Source organism: Hipposideros armiger, unplaced genomic scaffold, assembly GCF_001890085.2.
Source record: "Hipposideros armiger isolate ML-2016 unplaced genomic scaffold, ASM189008v1 scaffold_11, whole genome shotgun sequence".
Taxonomy (NCBI): Eukaryota; Metazoa; Chordata; class Mammalia; order Chiroptera; family Hipposideridae; genus Hipposideros; species Hipposideros armiger.
Window position 1 is genome coordinate 1,792,736 of NW_017731361.1, and position 17,137 is coordinate 1,809,872.

The following is a 17,137-nucleotide window of genomic DNA, read 5'->3' on the forward strand; positions in this document are numbered from 1 at the left end:
AGAGAGAGAGAGAGGCAGAGGGAGTGAGAGCGAGCACGCAGAAAAGCAATAGCTGACAGAGAGAAGCAGCAATGGACAACCCTGGCCCTCAGCCTGGGGGAGGGGTGCACAGAGCAGGGGAGGGGCAGGAGGAGGGCTGGGTCCCACAGCCTCAGACACTCAGCAGCATTCCAGTGGCTGCTTAGCCCTGCCCCACCAATCCGCAGTCTGGCTGTTCAAGGGAGAGTGTGGCCCGAGACAGGCAGCTGAGACAGCCCTGCCAATGCTCTCTGCGACAGCTGAGCTACCAGTCCAGGCCTGGCTGGTTTTACTCTCCTTAATTAAGACACTTTTCAGGCTCACAAAGACCAAAGTGGGCCGGACATGAAGCCTCTTCCAAGGTGGCAAGCACCTGGGGTCCCTGGGGCCCTCCAGGGCAGCCGCTCTGAGCCTCTGCCCAGAGCCAAAGCTCCCAGGGGAGGCAGCTCCAAGTTTCTAGAATCTTAAGATTCAACATCATTGCCGCCCGTGGCTCCTGGTCTCCTGTCTGCTGTGACTGTGACGGCTCCCAGACCCAGCGGCTCCATCCCACCTGCTCATCGCCCCACCCTATGCTTTAGCCACGTGACCTTTTATTCCACAAAGGGCTGATCCTGGCTATTTCTGGCCTTCGATCTCACTGACCCCTGGGCTTGCACACTTTGCCCTGACCACTGCCCCCCCCCACCACCCCCACCCTTCCTTCCTCATCAGCCCTGAGTTTTCAGCTTAGCAGTCATTCCCCACAGGACCTCCTTCCTGATGCCTTGGAAATCCTGGGTTCAGGGCCCTGAGGAGGGGACCCCACAGCATCCCTGTCTGCCCAGCTCAGAGCTGGCACGTCTGCTCAGAAGCACTCACTGATGAGGATGGAAGGATGGATGGAAGAGACATGGGAGGGGGCCAGCGTCAAACGGCCAGAACAAACACAAAGCGAAGTGGGCGGGGGCAGGGCAGGCTGGGCACTCACCTTCTCAGTGACCAGGTCGTAGAGCAGGGTGACCACGCGGACAGCCAGCACCTCCGTGCCCTTCTCCTGCACCAGGCTCCTCAGGACGTGCAGCCCCCCCAGCTTCAGGAACTGCTGCTGGGCATAGGGGAAGTGGCGCAGCAGGGAGCACAGTGCGAACAGGACCTGGGGAGGCGCAGATCCAGATGGGGAGTGGGGAGGGACCACACACAGCTGGCCCTGCCCCAAGGCCCAGAAAAGGCAGCAAGAAGTGCGCTAATGACCCCAGTCCAGCCCCCATTCTTCCTGGCACCACCCACTACCCTCAGGTACAACTACACCCCAGTTCTGGGAAAGCCAGGAGAGGCGTGCGACACTTTAACATCACCCAGTGGACAAACAGAGGCCCAGGGCAGGAAGCCAGGGCATGGGACCTGAGACCACACCATGGGCACTGCACCCAGGCCTCCGGATGCCTTGGCATGCTGCTGTGCTGCTTGAGGTGAGTGGGATGGCTCCCACTCAGCCAGGGGATGACCACTCAGGCTCCCTAAGGTGACATGCACAGCCTAGAAAGGGCCCCTTGCCTTTCAGGCTCCACAGGTGTGCTTGGGGCTGGGCAGGAGGGAGCAGAAACCCACCTTCTTCTTTGCAGTGAGAGGCTGGTCCGTGGCCAGAATCACTAGCAGCTTCTGCAGGGCTCCCCCTTCGATGGCCTCCACCTGGACCTTTGGGTTGCTGGGGGGAGAGCAGAGGAAAGCATGACTTTGCACCTGTTCACCAACTGGGGGGGGGGCACCACTGTGCCCAGCCCAGGGAACTGACACCATACCAGTGAATCCTGGGGAGAAATGGTATACACCAAGCGGGGTTCCCACTCTGGACGAGCTAGAGCTTAGATGGGAAACAGAGACTACTTAGCGTGGATCCACCTGGGTACCATGACCTATGGCACAGACGACAGGACCGAGGGCTCCCATGCCAGTCTCCCACTCCTCCGCAGCCAATGGGCTGGGGTCATCCGAGAAGGGAAATCACCAATTCCATTTTAAGGTCCTCCTGATGCTGAAGGTGCTACTTCAGTATCCTCCTACGGAAAGCTCCCATGCTCCCCAAGCCCGTGTTGGGTGCTCCCCCTTCCATCACCCCAGGCACATCACTGAGGGGCAATTACTCGTGGGTCCTAGGAGCACGGACATTCCTCTTCTCTCAGCTCCTAGGTGGAGTGCACATGCACACACCACAGCACACAGTAAATGCTCAGGGGAGGGAGGCAGGAAGGAAGCACAAGGTCCAGGGAGCCTCTGAATCCCCGAGCAGATCCAAAAACAGGACCAACCCAGTGCCTCCCCACCAGACTCCATTCTGTGAGCAACTACTGTGATTTTCTCTGTCCTGTATTCTCAGCGCTCAGCACAGAGCCTGCCATGTCATAGGGCCTCAGACAATAGGGAATGAATGAATAAACACATGTATACAACCCTGACTGTGCCAACCAACAAACGAGCAACACTGAAACATTCAGAAGCCAGAGCTGCCTCTGGAACGCCTCTCCCCCTTCTGGGCTAGAGAAAGAGTGATGAGATTCAAGCAAACATTGCAGGCACAGCCCTCCTGGTTGAAAGGATGCGGGGTATGGAAGGTGAGACCTCCGTTAGGGCAGGGTGCCAGGCACGGGACATGGCTGGGAACCCCAGCAGGATACCCTTCTCCCGGATCCTTGCTTTCTCAGATCAAATGAGCAATCAATTAAGGGACAAATGCCAAGCACAGGGACCTATGTAGTCAGGCCCTTGAGGAAGGTGAAGGCTCCCTCACCAGCTACTTACAAGGCTTCGGAGAAGAGAGGCAGCAGGCGCACAGGAAGCCTGAGGCCAGCAGCAAGAGAAGGGGCCAGAGCAGGGGCCAGACAGCCCGCCAGGAGCACCAAGTCTCCACCAGGCTCTGGCTGTCTTCCCTTAACATGCCACCAGCTCCCTAGAGACCCGAAAGCACCTGTTCCTCCCACCAACCTTGGCAGGGGGTCCTCATGGCCTTCTGGAGAACGAGGCAGGGTATAGACAAATCAGAGGGAGCTGGCTCCTGGTCCAAAACCCAGAGAAAAGGGGAGATGGGTAATAAGAAAGCACGCACACTGCTGCTTGTAGGAGAGGGTTTGGCACACAGCAGGTGCTCCATTAAAGCTGGCCGAATGGCATGTTGGTGGGGCCCAAGTGAGTCGTAGATGGCCTACCCTTTCTTCCTACCAGGCACCAGCTTCAAGGTTCAAAGCAGATATGGCATGTTGAGCCAGTTTTCCTGCTGTAAAATGGAAGGTGCCTTCATCCCCAAGTCCCTCGGCATCCTTTCAGCCAGAAAGGACGTGCAGGGTGGGTTCTGACCTGTCCTACTGCAGCTCCACTCATGTCTGAGGAGCAGCCTGGAGTCAGGCTGGGGTCTCTGGGGACTCCAGAGACTGACAGGCAGGTGGGTTCCAATGCATGGGGGCCTGGGAGCTGAGCCTCTCCCCTGCCCCTGCTCCCCCAACTTGAGAAAGGCAGCTGTTTCATCAAAGCGTGAGCTAATTAGGGCTGTCTCTGCCGACATGTGCCTGAGGAATGCTCATCACAACAGGCAGGGTCTAGGAAAAGACAAAGACCCGCTGAGAAGTTCACACAAACGTCAACGCTGCCTTCCAAGGAAGGGGGGCCTGTGTGGCATGACATGGCATCAGCCTCAGGGACTGCCACTGAGGAGCCCCATCCTCACGGGCCCTCAGAGTGACAGAGACAAGGCCCTGCAAAGACAGCACGCGAAGCTTCGCCTTGTCTACAGATCTGCTGAGAACAAGACCCAGAGACAAAACAAGCATCCCGCTAACTAGGAAGATGAGATCGGAGCTCAGGAACAGAGAGGGTATCCAAGGACACGCGGTATGAGCACACTGGGTCCAGGGACCCACCTGGGCACCTCCCAGAGTAGCAGCCTGTCACCAACATGAGGTAGTATTGGGGGAGGGGACAAACAATAGGCAGGAGACTTGGGCTCTGACTGCCCACCCAGGTCTTGCCTGGTAGAAGGGGAGAGAAGACTCAAACCCATAAAGGGAACCAAAGCACAAACAGCAGGGGCAAAGGGGATAGGCACATGCTATGTAGGCACATCCTTGGGCTCCTCCAGAGAAAGAATAAGCTGACTGGAAGTAAAGAAAAGATGCCAAAAGCCAGTAAGAGATATGGCTTCCCTGGTACTTCTGGTCCAAGGGAGCACCAGTGTGGGCTAGAGGGCCTGACGCTGTCCTAGGAAACATGGAGAGGCAAGCCACCACCAGGTAATTGCTCAGAGAAGTGCATGCACAGGACAGATCCTTAGGGAAGCTCAGCCGGCTCTCTGCCACTCAACACTGAACAAGCCAGAATCCACACATATGAGGGGCCTCACCACCAGATTCTACTTACAGATTTCAGAGTGAGTGAGTGATTGGTGAATGAATGAATGAATGAATGAATGAATGAATGAATGAATGAATGAATGGCTATGTAACTTTAGGCCAAACCAGATGGCTCTGAACCTAAGGTCTGTAGGGGTTCGGAAAATGAAGAGGAAAGTCTGGGCTAGAAGAGCCAGAAGGGCTGTATGGGAGAGGTCAGACTGCAGGCAGCTGGAGTAGAGGTGAGAAAAACAGTGTGCGTAGAGGAGAAAGGGCAGATGCTGAGGGAACAGCATGAGCACCTGTGGAGAGGCAAGGAGGCCTTTCAGTGGGAGGCTGCCTTGAAGAGTCATTGAAAATGGGGCCGAAAGGAGGCCGGCCGAGTGGCTCAGTTGGTTAAGAGCTCGCTTAAGCGTGTGAGCTCTGAGCAACAGCGGTTCAAGTCCCAGCCCGAGCTGAGCTGCCAACAGGTGGCAGGATGGCTCAGCTAAAAAAAAAAAAAAGAGAGAGAGAGAGAAGGAAAATGGGGCCGTGAGGTGCAGCTGATACCACCAGGAGGCCAGGCTGGTCCCAGTACCAAGGAGGCCTGTTGGCTGGACCAAGAAAGGATTACACGGGACCCAAACACTGTCCAGCAGACAGACCCTGCTCCTGCTTCTCCCTCCTCAGCCCACATCCAAGGCAAAACGGGAGTCGGAAACAAGTGCCTCCGGGCACATAGACACCAGGGAGAACCCAGGAGCAAGGCAATGACCCTAGGGACAGGAGATAAGCTAGGGGGACACTCTGAGCCGGGCAGAAGCCACTGCGCCCAGGTCAGGTTGATTCTGGCAATGTGGTCTGTGCCTATATCTGCTCGGCAGCCTTCTTTCCCGCTTCCCAGCACTGACACCCTTTGCCCACTTCCTCTGAGACACTGCCGCCTCTCCCACTCCATGTGGTACTGATGGAGTGGGTCCCAACTCCCCAGGCTACAGGGGAGGGCCTGTGGCCCAATGCTGACCCATTATAGCCCCCCCATCACAGGGCCTCAGTGGGTGGCCCAGGACTGGGCAATCAGAGCCCCTCAGTCTCTTACACTGGAGTCAGGACAGAGAAAAGTTCTCTTCTTCACAAGGTAGGTGGCTGGAAGCCAGAAGCATCTACAGCCATGCCAGCAGGGGCCCAGTCCCGCCCCATCCCCATGGGGGAAGCCCATTTAGATTACAAGAGAATAGAGCTCATACACGGTAGAAAGGAAACCAGAGAGAAGGAGAAAGCCTGACGCCTTCTGTCACTTGCTGAAATCACTTTCATAAGGCAATAAATCTACTTTTTCACCTGCAGCCATCCTGAAGGGCCTGGGTGAGTAGGGCAGGACCATGGGCCAAATGTGGGTGTGACCAAGCGGCCTCAGCAGCCCTGGGCCCGCACGGACCTGACCAGCTTAAACGAGGGACTCCACACAACCCTGGGCCCTGCCCCAGACTTCAGCGTTCCAGACACTTCAGGAGTTCCATATAATACCCTCTGAAGTTAGCCTTTTAGTGCTGCCCACTCAAAGGGCTGAGGAAACACAGCAGAGGGAGGTGGGAAAGACATGGCTTACGTTTCCAGATGGCATTCAGTCCATCCAGGCAGGGGCAACAGAAGCAAAGCCTGTTGTTTCTTGAGCAATCTGCCCTGGAGGGGCAGACACCAACACGCTCTCCGAGTCTCTCTCTTTCCAGGCAGCTCTGCCTTGGGCTCTGAATGCTCACTGCTGTGTGCTTTGGGGGGAGAAAAGGCCCAAAATAGCTTAGATGGAGGTCTAGGGAATGTGCCAGACATGGAGAACCCTCGGTGAGAACTCCTGTGAACAATGACTGATGACCTTGGGCAAGTCCCTTCACTTTGGTGTCCTCGCCTGAGAAGCAGAGTTAAAACTATCTTGTGTTTAAGAGAGCACAGCGAATAATGCCAAAATGCTGGTCGATGCATGTGACTGAAAGGTTATGATTATCGTGGGTTTGCTACGCAGAGGCCAGACCATATCCTTGAGAAGGCAGCTTTCTTCAGCCCAGATGCCTTGGGTACATACACACTGGCCTCGTCCACCTCCCCGCCTACACGTTCAGGATCAGGACTGCAGGGTTGGGGTGGGGTGTCTTACTGGCTGGAAGGTGGGTGTCCTGACAGTTGGGGAATTGAGTGAGTTAAAAGGGCAGGGGCCTAGCATGCCTCTTAGTGACAACAGTGGCGCCGGAGTACTCAAAGTCAACAGAAGGATATTAAGGACGTAGCTCGTCTCCGACGAGATAAATGAGAATAAACCTCGTTCAGGGCTAAGCCGGCTGGACTGAATAAATACCATTAGCACTTGGATTACTGGGATGTTCACAATCAGCAGGCAAGTCAGCTGCCTGTGTGCAGAGGGACAGCAGCAGCTGCTACTCTGTAATCTTGGTGGGGGGTGGGGGGATGGCGATTGCAAAAATGGAAGTGATTGCATTTGCAGAAACCAAACCGTTTGGGTCAGGGTGACCGATGTGGGCAACATGCCAAGGGTTAGAGGTCCTATTTTAGCTAACCAAAGCCAAGCAAGTATCTGGGGTGAGGCTGATCTCAGGCTGTACAGCCAAGCTGGGCCGGGGTCCCATGGGAATGCTGCCAGGTGCGTTCAGATCCAGGAGCTGCCTGCCCTTCTCTGTCCCTGGCACTCAGGACTGGCTACGGAATTTTCAGGCCCAGTGCAAAGTGGAAATGTGGGGCCCTTGTTCAAAAACTATCAGGAATTTCAAGATGGCGAGGGCAGAGCATGAAACCAAGCACGGGCCCTTCTCAGTGTGGGGTCCTATGCAGCTGTACAGGTCACATGGCCACAAAGCAGGCACTGCTGGCACCACGGGTGTGTGCATAGAAACAGAAAATGCACAGAAATCCTGCTGGGGTGAATGGGAATGACAAGGGCTAAAAGAAAAGGAGAACAACTGGAAAAGGTGAAGTTCTGGGATGGGAAATAAGGATTAGGTTGACAGGTTATATGGGGGATGAGGAAACACTAAGCTGAAACCCCTGAAGCAGAGCCCGTGTCATCCAGAGTCCCAGTCCAAATGTAGACTTGTCCATGGGACACTGGGGACACATCGGGGTCTGTGTTCCCTTAAGAGTCCTCAGTATTTCTAAGTAGGACAATATCATTTCTTTTCCTTCTCTTAATACAGAGGGGAAAACTGCCATTTTTCTGAAATGCTTCCGGAGAAGATACTGTGCTGTGGGGAAAGGGGACGTATCTCAGGGGATATGTGGTCAGGCTGAGTCACTGGCGAGCCCACCTGATGAAGCTGTGCGTGCTCACCTTCTCACCCACAGAGAAAGGTCCCTTCTCTGGTGGCCTCACCTTGTCTGTGCCCTAGCGTGTGGTCTTGATCATCTGTGGAACACGCAATTTATAGGATGCATGACACTGAAATAGGCGGGTTCATTAGGGATCTATACTAGCCTGCCATTTAGGGATTCCTGGGACTAAGCAATCAATCAATCTAGATATGAATAATTACCAACTTGAGTAATAACAGAATAGGTTCACCAAAAACATAAATGCTGTATACAACTCTTCCAACATGAAAGTGAAGCTCCCAGCAGAAAGAAAACAGCTGGCCTGTAAGGAGCCTTATACCAGCTAAGAGTGGAGGAAACCACACGGCTCCTCTGAAGTGCCATCTGAGACGGGAAGGGTGGGAGTGTCACTGGACCCACCCATATATAGTTCCCAACCAGAAGCCAGTCACGTAAGCAAATGTGGATACCCACAATTCACTATTCACAAGCGTATCTCTAGCATCTTCTTTCAGACACACACACACACACACACACACACACACAGAGCGATAATCTGCCCACCTCTGGAGAGATGAGGGGTACCAAGTAATCTTCCTGACAGACATCTGGCAGCTTTCAAATGCAGCTTTGTATGACAGTCACCCGGGGTACTTTTTCCCTTTAAATAATTTCAGGCTGGTCACTTAGAAAATTACACAGGAAAAATAACTGAACAGAAAAGTTGCAAAATAGTAAAAGAACTCCATCAAGAGTCACCAATTGTTAACATTGTACATTTGCTTTTTCACTTTCTTTCTTTATATAGATGTACACATGCTTTTTCTTTTCCGAAACATTTGCTGCCCCTTTATTCCTAAATATATCAAGTGCGTATTTCCTAAGAACATAACCACAGTACAGTGATCAAAATCAGGAAATTAACAATGATACGTGATCTATAGATCATCAGATTTTGCCAACTTCTTAGAATATCCTTTAAAATATCCTTTTTTGAAAAATAATTTTGGCTCAAGAGTGTGAGCTCTGAACAACAGCGGTTCGATGCCTGGCCTGAGCTGAGCTGCTGCTGAACTGCCAACAGGTGGCAGGATGGCTCAGCTAAAAGTAACAATAATAATAATAATAATAATAATAATTTTGGTCCAAGGTCCAATCCAGGACTCCATGATGTACTGAGTTGTCGGAAAAGTCATGACACATTATTGCAATGAAAAACAGAAAAAATATGTCATGACTTTTCCGACAACCCAATATTTTCCAGCTGTCTCTTAAGCCTCCGTTAACCTTAACACGTCCTTCCTTAGCCTTCCTTGGTCTTTCATGATATTGACAGTTGTATGGAACACAGACCAATTATAGAATGCCCCTTAGTCTGGATTTGTCTGATGGTTTTTTCATAATTAGATTAGGGTTTTGCATAATGGCAGGAATATCACAAAAGCAATGTTCGTCTTTCTCGGGGCATCATATCAGGTGGCAAATAATGTCAGTCAGGCCTACAACTGGTTTTATTCACTTTGATTACTCGGTCATGGTGGCATCTACCAGATTTCTCCACTATAAAGATACTATTTGTCTCTTTGAAATTAATATTTTGTGGGGAGACACTTTGAGATATGAAGACTGCCTGTTCCTCATCAAACTTTCACCCAGGAGTTCTGGTGTTCATCAATAATTTTGCTTAAAGGGGCCGGCTGAGTGGCTCAGTTGGTAAGAATGCGAGCTCGGAACAACAGGGCTGCCGGTTTGACTCCCACATGCGCCAGTAAGCTGCGCCCTCTACAGTTAAGAGCTGGGCCTGGAGCTGGGCTGTCATGAGTGGCCGGCGACAACGTAGGCTGCAGTGGGCTGCCGCGAGCTACCGTGAGCAGCCGTCCAATAGCCAGCGACCAATCTGCCTCACCCGGGAAGGGCGCAATGATCATACCAACACAACTTGGCTGTTCCCCTTCCCCAATTCCCCAGCACTGTTCCCCTCCCCCAATTCCCCAATAAAATCTTTTAAAAATAAGTAGGTAAATAAATAAATAAATAAATAATTCTTGCTTAAAATAATTATTACAATGATGCTTGTAAAACAATGATATTCAAACTCCATCTGATTTCTCCTATCTGATATGTTGGCACTCTACCTGAAAGAAGAGGTTTTCCTTCTTCCTCATTCATTCATTCATTCATTCATTTACATCAGTGTGGACTCATAGATTCTTATTTAATCTATGGGTTATAATCCATTTCTATCATTATTTATTTTCATGCTCAAATTATCCCTGATTTAATCACCAGAACCTTTCCATACTGGCTTCTGTGTCTTTCTGACACATTTCCATCATTCTCTGAGCACTTCCTTACTTTCTGGCACAAGCTGTTCTTGTACAAGATATTGTACTTTTCCTGCACAAGCCATGGAATCAGCCATTTCTTCAAGGAGCACGAGGGGCACTTTTTGAAAACTCAACAGATTCTAACCTTATCCTACACATACTGAATCATGATCTCAGAAAAACCTGACTTCTGTAAATGTCCCACATGATTCTCATCAGTAGGCCTAGCACTGATTTGAGCCAGACTGGAACAATAGGGAGCTAACCACTAAACAAGACAGCCTTAACATTCATTTTCAACTCTTCCAATTGCTAGAGATTGAGCTGAAATCTGCTTTCATGAAGCTTATACCCACTGGTCCCAAGTCTACCCTCTCAAAGTAGAGAGGGCTGCCTGGTCCTGCCCTGACAGGTCAGCCTTTCTGAAGCTGAGGAGCAGCTAACTGTCCAAAGAAAGCACCCCACTCTCATGATCGGGCATCATGGGATCTTGCAGACATTCTTTGTGTGACTCTCCAAAGCTTCTGCCTTCTTGACAATGCTCTATGGGACACTGCTCCATGTGCTGCAGAGGTGGTACAAGAATATAGCCACAGGGCTCCAGCCTGGCCAACCTCTCCAAGGTCCAGTGGACCCAGGCACCTCTGCCCCTAATGCCTCAGGCCACACCTAGGCTGTTGGTAGTGGTGTCACAGAACTGACGCACACTGGGCCTGCCGCATCAAATCCCTGGAGGCCATTCACATGACCCTCTGATAAGCGAAGTGTTCCCCAACATAGCCCTGAACACAGCAGGCAACTAGCAAATTACAAACAGTATGGGTAGTGTAACACCATAGATTTGCTTCTCGGTGGTAAGAATTATTTTTTTAAACACGAATATGGGTTATTTATAAAATTAAAAATGTAATAACAAAATTTTAAATGTCCATTTGCTACCTGGGCCCTTCATCCTAGCCTGTCACTATTCGTTTAGGTTCTCATTCTGTCACTTATCCAACACTTTGGTTATCCCCTTGTGATCTGTTCCTCTGCCCCCATGTCCTCACATAAGAACCTGAGTGCAGGATGGACAGGACAGAGTCTGACATGAGCTCTCTGGCACATTGCTACAGTGAAGGCTCTGTTGACACTGAGCCATTTATATAAATAAACATTAGGTCTGATTGTTCAAGTAGCTACAAATCCACATGTCTTTATCATCATTTCTCTACCTGACCTATTAGATTATCATGAAATTCTGCCAAATGCTTTCCTGAATTGCAGGCTCCCTCTGTATCTATAACATTGGACTAATCTTCCTGGCTGGCAAATCTTTCTGAAAAAAGAAAATTAGAATTGGAAAGGCGCATAAGAGTCTTCTGGGGTTCTGAGTTCTACAAGATGTGATACAAAAAATACAGTGAATGTTTAAATTTAAAAAATTTATTACAGTAAAAGACACATTGCCATTAATTCCCCTCAAAATACTCCCCCTCACTTCAAACACACTTATCCCATCATTCTTGCCACTTTCTAAAGCAATTCTGGAAGTCCTTTTTCGTGAGTGTCTTTAGTTGTGTTGTCATGGCTGCCTCAATGTCCTGAATCAATTCAAAACGTTTACCTTTCATGGTCATTTTGACTTTGGGGAAGAGCCAGAAGTCACATGGTGCCAGATCCGGTGAATAAGGTGGATGAGGACACACTGTAATGTTTTTATTTGACAGAAATTGCCGTACTAGAAGCAATGTGTGACATGGAGCCTTTCCGTTGTGATCAAAACATACGGTGAATGTGGCTCCCGTGTGCCATCCAATGGAAAGGCAGGGATCTTCCAATATAGGAAGCGGTGTGTCGAACCTTAGTAACAGTGTGTGACAAGCTTCAACTTACTCAGTTGAGAGAAGGTGTGTTTTAAAATGTGCCATATGGTGGCCGGTTAGCTCAGTTGGGTTGGAGCGTGGTGCTGATAAAACGTGCCATAAATCATCCTCCATCATGACAATGCTCCATGTCACACATCGCTTCTGGTATATGACAATTTCTGTCAAATAAAAACATTACGATGTGTCCTCATCCACCTTATTCACCGGATCTGGCACTGTGCGACTTCTGGCTCTTCTCCAAAGTTAAAATGATTCAGGACATCAAGGCAGCCACGACAGCACAACTAAAGACACTCACAAAAGAGGACTTCCAGAACTGCTTCAGAAAGTGGCAAGAATGATAAGTGTGTTAGAAGCGAGGGAGAGTATTTTCAGGGGAATTAATGGCAACGTGTCTTTTACTGCAATAATTTTTTTTTATTTTAAACATTCACCGTATTGTTTGATCACACCTCATATTTCTTGATCTGGGTGGTGGCTATATAGGTATATTCACTTTTAACAAGTTATCAAGTGGTATGTGTAAGATTGATGCACTTTTCTAAGGGAGGGAGGAAGGGAGGGAGGAAGGAAAGAAGGAAGAAGAAAAGGAAGTAAGCATTAAACTAGTCTGGCAAGACCAGTTTTTACCAAACTCATGCTGGCTCCAAGAGATCACCTCTTTTCTAGAAATACTCATAAATCATGTCTCAAAAACTTGCCCTGTTATTTTGCAAACCAAAACAGTTACTCATCCTGTCTCCTTGCTTCTCTCTCAACCCCCATGATGCCATAAAGATTCACACACACAGATGTCATGATGATGCCCATAAATTTTCATTTGATTTTTCAGATTCTAACTAATTTGGAGAAGCCAGTGGCTCATTTCCTTCCTCCTCACACTCTTGCGCTCAAATTCCTCCTTACCGTGCTTGTTTTACTCTTTCTAGCAGGAAGGCCATTCTCCTTAAAGGAGAAGTCAAAGGCAAAATAGAAATAGAACAGAGGGTAGCAATGCCCTCTCTTTCATCCACTAAATGAATCACCTCACTGGAGCAGGAGGCCAAAATGCCTTGCTTGCCACTCCCCTCACTCTGCACACTAACTGCTCAGGCAGGTGCTTTACTCTTTGCGTCCCAGGTCTCACCCACCTGGTATTCCGGACAGTGCTCTCCGAGCGACCCTTCTTCTCTATCTGTTCTTGGTTAGAGGACCCTTTTTCCTCTCTCAGACAAAAGCTCAATTCCAACTGCTCCCCATGCGGCCTTGTTGGTTTCTTTAGGTGTCTCCTCTCTTCCTTGCTGTAATCACTTATGACTATATTAAGCACATTTCATTTATCAAACTATGAGTCATCTTTCCTTTTGAAGCTCTTACCCAGACATTCTATGTACTTTTCCCTAGACCTTCTAAAACCTGCTTTCCCCCAAAATCTGCATTTCCCTTGGCTTCTGAAACATGGCCACTTTCTGCCCAGGTTCCTGACACTTTCACTTCACCAAACATATCCTTCCTGTTTCTCAGAATGTAATTTCAGTGAGGCCCTTTTCCTTATGCCTTCCTTAACAATCTGAGAGAGAAAATAGTCAGAAAAGTGAGTTAAGAATTAAAGTCAAGAATTGATCAGAGTATTATTTCTTGCAGAAGATTTCGAGCTGTTCAGATTTGTAAAGATCTATAGCACTATGCCAATGTGCTTCTGCACCAGGTTTATAAACTGAATTCAGAAAGCTTCTTTTACGCTGATGGTAAACAGCTGACATCTTATCCTAGAAGTGGTTTGTTTTGTGGTGGGCTAAGAGCCAACAGTCTGGACTTTTGTTTCACCAAAAAGTCCAAACCTAGTAAGCAAACTAGTGAATAAGACCTGCTCTGGAGTCAGAGAGAAGACCTGGGTTCAAGTCCTAGCTCTAGTGTTTTCAAGCTGTGTTACTAGGGTAAGTTGTTAAACCTCTCTGAACCTGTTTCTTCATCTGTAAAATGGAGATTAATAATGTTTCTCTCATGGGATTGTTATAGGGATGAAATGCGATAATATATAAAGAAATTAGCACAATTTCTGACAAATACCAAGCATTCAAATAACAGTTGTTTTTTTTTGTTTTGTTTTTAAAGATTTTTATTGGGGAATTGGGGGATGGGAATAGCGCTGGGGAGTTGGGGGAAGGGGAACAGACAAGTTGCTGTCCTTTTGTTCTTTAGTCTGGTTGTAGAGGACGTTGCTTCACTGGCCCAAGGTGGCACCATCATTGCGCTCTTCCTGGGTGAGGCAGATCAGCCCCCAGCTTCTGGACGGCCACTCACGGCGGCTGCTGGCCGCTCACGCTGGCTGCTGGCTACACACGGTAGCCCATGGCAACCCACTGCAGCAGGGGCTGCAGCCTACATGGTCGCTGGCGACCCACAGCAGCCCCACAGCAGCCCAGCTCCAGGTTGAGCTGTTGTTCAGCATCTTAGCTGTAGAGGGCAGTGTCACTGGCCCTCATATGTGGGATCCGAACCAGGGCCCTCTGGCGTCCCAAGCCAGTTCTTAACCAACGCACCACTCAGCCGGCCCAACAGTTGTTTTATTACAATATATTATACTATTTAATGAAAATTACTATTTTTACTTTTCTGCTAATAAAGAGTGCCTGGGTTTTTGGGTTTCTCAGAAGTGGGAGGGGCTACCAGTGGTGGGGGACAAGACTATACCACCTCCCATTGAGTGGCCCTAGATTCTCATTCTCAGCTCCTCTGGCTAGACAGACAAAACCAGTACAGAAAGAATTCATGGGGGAGAATGAAATTAATAAGCTAGAGGGAGAGGCTGGGAGGAAGGATCAAAGAAGCTAATTAGAGCTGGCTAAAGGGTGGGGAACATGGAAGAGAGAGGGCTAAAGAGAAATTATCTATGGCCTCTAATTATTCAAACAATGTCTCCCAGTAATTGTCTCAGGCAGTCTGAGGGAGGCGAGGTAGGAATAACAGGGTTAAGCAGAAGAAAATTCAGGCTAAAACATATCGGAGATTTTTCACACAGTGCGATTTATCAAGTTTATTAGAGAACACAGAGAGGGTGTTACCTTAGGTCATCTATACCAGCTGGTGGCATAATTGTCCCCCTAGTGCTGGGGGCAGAGGGAGAGCAGAGCAGGCTGGATCCCTCAGGGTAAGAGGGCTCCAGGGGACAATCCCCTGGCCAGTCCTTGTTCCAAGCTGCAGGCAATACACCCCTCTCAACAGGCCCTTTCGTCTCAGGAAGAGCTTCCTTACTCATCCAGATCCTGTTCTCAAGAGTTCTAAGATGTGTGCTGGGAAATTAATCTCTCCAACCTCCTCATCTCCTCAATCAGAGCCAATGGAATCAAGCAGGAACTGTTTTGCTTTTGCTACACGACTGCAGAAATGTTTATGAATGAGCCATCTCTAACAGCAAAAAGAAAGGCAATGGTCGTGGGATGGTCTATAGCTGAAAATGACAACATTGAAATGCTTCGATTACAGGATTTGGAAGTCACATAGACTACAAATCTCTCTGCTGTGCAACATACATAACAAGTCCCCAAAATATCCTTTGTTTGATGAGGTTTTGCTCAGAGATTTAAGGTTTCTGACAGTCTAAATATGGTGAACAATATGGTGAACCATCCAAATATTCTGCATCACTGGTATTTGGAAAGATCATTATAAACAATTAATTCTACTCCTGAGAGGCAAGTGCAGCACCCAGGCTCCTGGTTTTCTATGGGGGTGGGATCAACATGGCCTCCTTGGCCAGCTCCACTTCATGTGGCCGGTCTCGCGGCTTCAGTGGCCCTAGCCACATCTCTCACATTGTGACAGAGGAGACAACTGAGTGCAGTGGGTCTGCTGAGTCCCTGGCCAGGCTCTGGCTCACCAGGTCTCCTCCAGATTAAGGACACAGAGCCTCCCATGATGCAGGAACAAGACTTGGAGGACTGACCTTGCACGGGGCCCTTAAGCATGACTCACCAGACACCTGGAATTGGAGGCCTAAAGGGAAATGAAGACTTCCCACTCTGTGCAGATCTTTAAGAACTGGAGAAAAGCCCCCATTACTCACAGCTTCTGGAGACAGAATGACGGAATGTTTCGTTTGTGAGCATGCTATTTGGCTGAAGCTGTTTTCCCAGTCAGCTGGTTGAGAAGTCCTGACTGGGTCCAGAGTGCACAGCGTCCTCAGCTAAGCATCTTGGGGCCAGAGCAAAGAATGAAAATAGTTCCTGCCCCTATTAGACAAAATTAACAGCCAGCAGAGACATGCAGGGTGGTACTCTACTAGACAAGTCACTGTGTACGAGAGTGACTTCAATATTAGGTGTAACCTGAGCAATGGAGGAGGGCTTAACCAGGAAGTTGTCCTGGAAGAAATGACCTTGGCAAGATCAAAACTCATTACGATAGGAGGAGAAAAGCTAAGTATCTATATGTATTACTCAACTGAAATCAGATAAAAATCTACCTTTTTTTTTTTCAAAGAAAATGTTAAGAATCACCTTCCACAAACCCTTTTAACTCTTTTTCTAATAAATCATTAAAAAGCCTTCTGCTAGAATTATTCTAATGCCCCCGAAAAAGTTACACTCATAAAATAGTTAATGTCAAAATGTAAATGGTTTGTTTAAGATTCAGCAATTGTTGCTGAATCAAACACAAAATCTCTATGGCTTGAATAGCAAGGGAAACAAAAGGCTTGACGATTTAGTGCTCGTTAAAGCCTGTCTGGCTGAATTTTAGATTGCAACTTAAAAGAAAAAAAACATTAAACCAGTTCAAGTGTAAACTGACATATATGCATGGCAGTTTTCAACTGCCTGCAAATGGGGCAATGACACCACCTAGGATGTGACCTGCATACACCAAGGCTGAGGGTGTGTATGGTCCCATGTCCAGGGTGTAGGAGAGCCTGAGGTGAGTAGACGCCCAGACAAGAAAGCACCTGGGTCCCACTAGGACCTGAGTTCAGCACTGCAGACAGGACCAACCCCAGTTAGCTCTTTGCTGCAGAAAAGTTAGGGGAGCTGAACACAGTCAAATGCTAGGCAGGAGCTGCTTCTGCCTGGGAGAGCTGGGAAAGCCAAAGCTTTTGGCACTCGCCTCCCCTTTTCTGGCCTTGCTTGTCAGACACTTCCATGAAGACACTGTGGGACTCCTGCCCCACTGAATCTGAGATAGGCCTGGTGACCCTCACAGGCCTCACGCCTAGTCTTAGAAACAGTCCTTTGTGGTAGGCTTGTGGGATGCTGAGCAGATTTGTCTAAATCCTCTTGACTACTGGGCTATAAAA

The 17,137-nt window shown here is 49.0% G+C and overlaps 1 protein-coding gene across 2 annotated transcripts in view; it reads right to left on the bottom strand.

Moving 5' to 3' along the window:
* SIL1 (SIL1 nucleotide exchange factor) overlaps positions 1-17,137 on the bottom strand; it is a 200,420-nt gene that overhangs the window by 3,879 nt on the left and 179,404 nt on the right. For both annotated transcript variants that reach the window (XM_019661003.1, XM_019661014.1), the window contains 2 exons: positions 1,609-1,705; positions 989-1,153 (listed from right to left, as the gene is read on the bottom strand). In XM_019661003.1, the coding sequence (XP_019516548.1) occupies positions 989-1,153; positions 1,609-1,705 (262 nt within the window). The remainder of the gene's footprint in view (positions 1-988; positions 1,154-1,608; positions 1,706-17,137) is intronic.